At 39.9% G+C, this 6,799-nt stretch overlaps 1 protein-coding gene across 4 annotated transcripts in view; it reads left to right on the top strand.

Annotated features, from left to right (window-relative positions):
- The window catches only part of MMD (monocyte to macrophage differentiation associated), a 33,087-nt gene that overhangs the window by 11,910 nt on the left and 14,378 nt on the right, over positions 1 to 6,799 (top strand). For all 4 annotated transcript variants that reach the window (XM_017538814.2, XM_017538813.1, XM_017538811.1 and 1 more), the window contains 2 exons: positions 640 to 800; positions 4,225 to 4,299. In XM_017538814.2, the coding sequence (XP_017394303.2) occupies positions 640 to 800; positions 4,225 to 4,299 (236 nt within the window). The remainder of the gene's footprint in view (positions 1 to 639; positions 801 to 4,224; positions 4,300 to 6,799) is intronic.

Below are 6,799 nucleotides of genomic sequence, written 5' to 3'. Positions count from 1 at the left end.
CTCTGCCTCCCAAGCTGGAGTGCAGTGGTACAATCACGGCTCACTATAGCCTCAACCTCTCAGGCCCAAGTCGCCTTCCCACCTCAGCCAGCCAAACAGCTGGGACTATAGGTGTTTGCCACCATGTCTGGCTAATTTTTTAAATTTTTGTAGAGACAGGGTCTTGCTGTGTTGCCCAGGCTGTTCTGCAGCTCCTGGACTCAAGCAATTCTCCTGCCTCAGCCTCCCAAAGTGCTAGGATTACAGGCATGAGCCACCACACCTGGCCTTCTTGGTGTTTGAATATTTTAAGGAATTACTCTAAATCAGATTATAAAGTAGAATGAAACATGTCCTTATTTAATGAAATTAGGATAAAGAACATCTGTTTTTTTAACAGTTGAGTAATGTTGCATCCTTGATGGCTTAATTGTATCCCCATTGGTTGGCACAATTCCTGGGCCCTGAATGGCATTAACTGTTTTCCAGTGTAGCAGCTAACTTCATCTGGCTCTTGTTATGATTATCCAGGAGGGGCAAATACTTGCTTTAAGATTATTTTTCTAAAATTGTTTCAGGCAAACCTCTGTATTTTTAGCAAAAGACTCAACTCCATAAAAGCCAGAATATTCCATTCATTACTCTTTACTGTTCCCTCAGTTCCTCATTGTTCCGGCCATTGTGGGCAGTGCCCTCCTCCATCGGCTGTCTGATGACTGCTGGGAAAAGATAACAGCATGGATTTATGGGATGGGACTCTGTGCCCTCTTCATCGTTTCTACAGTATTTCACATTGTATCATGGAAAAAGAGCCACTTGAGGTACAGTGGATGGCATGCTGTTTCAACAGATCCAAATAGTTGACTCAATACGTTTGGTAGCCTCCCACGCTGGCATGCTTTAGTCAAGTGGGACAAAGCATAGACATTTTGTGCCTTGTAGACTAGAATGCTCTCCCATGATTCACGACATGTTCTTTGGACTGGATGAAGTTTGAGGACTCCTCCCCAGTATGTATCTAAAAAGGTAGGCCTTTGCTCAGTAACCCCCCAAAAACTTCACTGATTCCCTAGGACTTACCACTTAAAAACCTGAGAGCTATTTTCCAATACTATCAAGCACACTAAGGATATGATGAGAGCAGCAGTGTGGGGTAGTGACAGAGCACACTGAGCTTGGAGTCAGCAGGCAGACTTTGAGGCCCAGCCCAGCTCTTTAATATTGGGTAAGTCACTTGACCTTGTGGAGCCTCGGTATCTGTATCACTAAAATGAGAATAATAATACCTGAATCACATAGTCACTGTGATACGAGAATGAGATAAGGTACTTGAAAATTACAAAAAAACCAAAGGACTATATGAAGTATAGAGGCATACTTATAGTTTGAGTTTAGCATTTTGCAAAGTTTAGCTTTCAGAATTAAGTCTTGTGTATATTATTCAAATAAAATTCACATATTTTGCTATTAATAGCCATCAAGCACTTTCCAAGCAATACGATAGCTCTTGGCCTGCCAAGGAGAAGAACATTAAAGCTTTCCTCCTCTGAATGAAGGATTGATTTTGGAGCAGCATACCATTTAGGTGGGAATGTCTTGCTTGTGAAATGGATTCTGCATAACCTTGAAGGGCAAAACTTCTTTTCAGAAAGGAAGATTCAGAGCGGACTATGAGCAATTTAAAGAAATACTGGAATATGCCTTTTGGTTTTAAAGAATGTCCAAAAAAAAACTCAAACTAGTCAATATGATATTTAAAAGATATGCCACATTTATAAGCAGGATTTGAGATTTATGAGATGATTACTGGTTTCCTCACATATAAAATCCTAGAGTTTTAGATCTGGGAGGATCTTTAGAAATCATCTAATTTAAAACACTTAATTTTTATTTGGGGGTACTGAGGCTCAGAGAAGTAATCTGACTTGTCTGAGTCAGTGAAACCAGCAAAATCTGATTATCCCAAGACCTCTGACTCCAAATCCTAGTTTTTTTCACCATATCTTTTACAATATTGAATATAGTTGGCAGTTTGCTACCCTTTCCTGTAAGGTAACAGTTTTCTGGGCTTAAAATAAAACCACAGCATTGAATCACAAGGGCGCTCTGGGACACACTCGCAAGAGAACCACAAAAGTACCTGTCCTGGCTCTTCAGGACACACTGTCGCAGCGCCCAGAGGCCAGTTTAGAAGCAGAGTACTTTATTATCTTCTTGGCACAATTTAGTGCTTGTGGTTGTCTCAGCAAACTTGGCTTCGATGTCTAGCTTCTGGATCAATAAAAAGTTGTAGGTACCTCTTTCAGTATTCTGGGTCTCCCTGCCAGAGGTGTAATAGAAACTAGATTCTCTTGAACTTTGAATAGCACTGCTAGAATTATAAGCCATGTGTAGATTTTTGTTCTTTGTTTAAATTTTTAAATATTAAGAAAGCCTTAATTTAGGTAAAAGGGAGAAGGGAATTGCATTTATTATGTGCTAGGTGCTCCCGTGTACTAGATACTATGCTAGATACATTGCCTACATTACCTCATTTAATGTTCACACATACTCCATGAGAAATACCTTATTTCCATTTTACCTATGAGGAAAGTGAGAGTCAGAGAGGTCAGTGGCAGCTCTTGGATGAGATTCCAGGTCTGTCTACCTATTCCAACAGCATATAACAATCTAGAAAGCAGAATTAGAAAGGCCCAAAACCTTGCTAGGAATCACAGTCATCCAAGGAGTTTTAAAAACTTATTCTTCCCATTTCTCCAACCTCTATCTCACCTCCAAACCCTTCAGAATCTTTTGAACTGGAATCCATCACTATATTTTGTGAGCTCCCCAGGTGATGATATGCAGTCAAGTTAGAAAAGCTTTGATCTAGTGTTTGCTTCTTTAGACCTGTAATGTAAAGTATCATCTATGGGTAAGCTATGGCTTCTGATGACTAGCAGACTGAAATCCATTCTTTCTCACAAATGTATTTCTCATGTTTTTAAAACTTTTTTTTAATTTTTAATTTTTGTTGGTACATAGCAGGTGTATATATTTATGGGGTACATTTTCTTTTTTTCTTTTTTTTTTTTTTTGAGGCAGACTCTCACTCTGTCGCCCAGACTAGAGTGCAGTGGTACGATCTCAGCCCACTGCCACCTCCGCCTTCTGGGCTCAAGTGATTCTTGTGCCATAGCCACCCAAGTAGCTGGAACTACAGACATGCGCCACCACACCTGGCTACTTTTTGTATTTTTAGTAGAGATAGCATTTCACCATGTTGGCCAGGCTGGTCTCAAATTCCTGACCTCAAATGATCCACCTGCCTCAGCCTCCCAAAGTGCTGCGATTATCGGTGTGAGCCACCATGCCCGGCCTTTATGGGAAACATTTTATCACTTATTCACACAAGTCCTTATTAGTTTACTTTGGTCAATGTTATGTGTAGGGGGAGGCAAAGTCTAATACTAGTGTTCCCTCAAATTATACCTGCTTGGACACTGAAAATAGATTCAAGATGATACTATAAATTTGTACTTTTCACTTACCTCAGTAAAGGGCAGATTCTGTCTAATCCATTTTATGAATAGACCTCAGTAAACCAAACTCTTTATACATATACTCCCGACTTCAGTTTTGGAGGGAGAAACTTGCTTAGAAATACAGGTGGCCATGCTTTTACAATAAATGTACCTTTTGTTTCTGTTTTTGTCGTTGCTTTTCCTAAGTTAGTCTCTGAATTTCTTTTATTACTACTTACTGTCCACAGTAGGATATTCAAAGTAAAAACTTTAAATACATTCTAAAAAGACACAAAGAATGTGATTTCAGCTCAGAGAGTGTTTACTGAGCATCAGGACTTTGCCCTGCATTGATAGGAGCCAGGGGGTGGTCTGCCCTCCAGGAACTTCATTTTTCTGTTAGATGGGATCTAAAAGAAATGGAAAACATCAAAAAAGACAGATTTTGTTTGTTTGCTTAACCACTTCAGACTTCCTATCATGGGGCTCTGTCCCTATGTCTCATATACACTGTGAGGCTGAGAGTATCTGTTGCATGTGCAACTTAAAAAACAGTACAAAGCTTTTACTCATGGTTTCATAATATTAACAACAAAAAGCTGTGTGATCTTGGAAGATCAAGTATAAAGGCCATGAGAACTAGAACAAGAATGGGAATTGTAACATAGTGGAGTGATAACCCATACCTCCTCTCTGATCATTTTCTGAAAAATTCATTTTACTTTTTTTTCCCTCTCACTAGGACAGTGGAGCATTGTTTTCACATGTGTGATAGAATGGTTATCTATTTCTTCATTGCTGCTTCTTACGCTCCATGGTAAGATACGGTCTTCCTAGTTTTGAAGGTAGTGATTTTATGGTTAGAATTCCTCAGTCCTTCTTTCCTCCCTTCCTCTTGTCCCCACCCTCAGCCCTCATGCATATACCACCTCCCCTCCTCTTGAACATATACATGCATGCATTTTTTCCCCCCATTTGATTTACTTGGGTCAGAATGCATATTTGAAGGGAAGAATATTGCTGCTGTCTATAAGATTGGGTTATTGGATTGTTCAAGAAGATGTGCTATGAACTGGTGTGCAGATAGCTTGCCCACTCTTGAAATCTATAAACTTTGCTCTCCATATTGTTTCCCTATACCTCTGCTATTGTTCAGAACACTAGAAAATTGAATTGTTCAAGTGGAAATGCTGTAAATATGTATGAGGAAAGCAAGCTTATTTATTTATTTTTTGAGACAGAGTCTCGCTCTGTCACTCACGCTGGAGTGCAGTGGCGCAATCTTGGCTCACTGCAACCTCTGCCTCCCAGGTTCAAGAGATTCTCCTGTCTCAGTCTCCTGAGTAGCTGGGATTACAGGTGCCTGCCACCATGCCCAGCTAATTTTTTGTATTTTTAGTAGAAATGGGATTTCACCATGTTGGTCAGGCTGGTCTCAAACTCCTGACCTCGTGATCCATCTGCCTCAGCCTCCCAAAGTGCTGGGAGTACAGGCATGAGCCACCACGCCTGGCCTGTTTTTGAAATTGATACCATTTGTCTTCAATGTACCTCAAATGCAGTAGCTACTATATAGCAAGTGTGTTTGTCATTTCTTTTGCTGAGTAAGAGAACCGGCCACATGAGTTATCTATTTAAAATACCTAATATTCTGTTCAGTGCCTTTGATCTTTCTGCCTTTTTGGTGCTGATCAAATATAACCTTTTGTTGCTTTGAAACTCTTAATTAAAGAAACATTAGCTTTCCTCTACAAGACATAATCCAGTTTTAAACACTCAGAAGTTTATATTTTGCTATCATCTACTGTGGTCATTAGAAACAGTATGCCTCTAGATTCTGGCTAATGCAGCATTAATCATTCAAAGGAAACCTGATTATCTAAAGGGGTAAAAAGAAAGTGCTATCTTTGCCCAGCATCTGACTAAATTATATGTCTGCTTCATGTTGGAGAAAGCACACTGAAAGGCTTTTGTGAATGGGTAATAAGTGCCCGGAACAATGCTTATCTCAGTAGGAACCTACAGGGCGCAAACAGGATTCCTTACTTTACTTATTTTAAATTCTCCAATTTAAAATGAGTAAATGAATAAAAAGAATTTAAATGTGAGGTAAGACATTAAATATCATAGTAGGCAATTTCTTTACATGTAGTTTTAGATATGTAGGCTGTACTTTTTCCATTTGGAAATGTGAATTTTGTAGTTAGAGATAATCAGGACAACATTTGTTTTTTTCTCATTCTTTTTATTTTTATTTTTTGAAACACAGTTTTGCTCTTGTTGTCTAGGCTGGACTGGAGTTCAATAGCGAGATCTCGGCTCACTGCAACCTCCGCCACCTGGGTTCAAGAGCTTCTCCTGCCTCAGCCTCCCAAGTAGATGGAGGCACGTGCCACCATACCCAGCTAATTTTTTTTTGGATTTTTAGTAGAGATGGGGTTTCACCATGTTGGTCAGGCTGGTCCCCAACTCCTGACCTCAGGTGATCCACCCACCTCAGCCTCCTAAAGTGCTGGGATTACAGGCATGAACTACTATGCCTGGCCTCATTTATTCTTTTTTTCTTTTCTTTATGGGACAGAGTCTTGCTCTGTCACCCATAGGCTGGAATGTAGTGGCACAATTTCAGCTCACTGCAACCTCTACCTCCTGTGTTCAAGCGATTCTCCTGCCTCAGCCTCCTGAGTAGCTGGAATTACAGGTGCCCACCACCATGCCTGGCTAATTTTTGTATTTTTAGTAGAGACTGGGTTTCACCATGTTGGCCAGGCTGGGCTTGAACTCCTGACCTCAAGTGATCTGCCTGCCTCAGCCTTCCAAAGTGCTGGGATTACAGGTGTGAGCCACTGTTCCTGAACTTCTCATGTATTCTTAATATGAAATTAGTACAAATGGATTTGCAGTATTTTAAAATTTAGACCTCACAATGATCCATGGTTAAATTCTAACAAAATGTCTTCCATAATATATGTTAGGAATAATTCTTCTCATATTCGCTTTTGGCAGAGAGATTGATATGGAGACACTTGGTTTGTGTATTAGGTGTCCACTGTGGGTATGTGATCCTGGTTCAGGATTTTGTTCCAGGTTCTCATTAAGCTTTGTAAGCAACCTACTCGCAAATACATGGTCAGAAATTAAAGGGCAAGCAGTCTTGACCTCATTCTGCCTAATAGGGAAATTCAGGCATCACAAGAGTACTGGGACTCCCTTCTACTTTTCTGCTTTTAGCTGGTCCTATTTTTAAACCATGTTGAAAACTAATTCTAAGTCTCTTTCTCTCTCTCTCTCTCTCTTTTTTTTTTTTTTTTTTTTTT

The sequence above is a fragment of the Cebus imitator genome, unplaced genomic scaffold (assembly GCF_001604975.1).
Source record: "Cebus imitator isolate Cc_AM_T3 unplaced genomic scaffold, Cebus_imitator-1.0 Scaffold115, whole genome shotgun sequence".
NCBI lineage: Eukaryota > Metazoa > Chordata > Mammalia > Primates > Cebidae > Cebus > Cebus imitator.
Note: the sequence above shows the minus strand (reverse complement) of the source record. Positions and strands in the feature narration are given on the sequence as shown.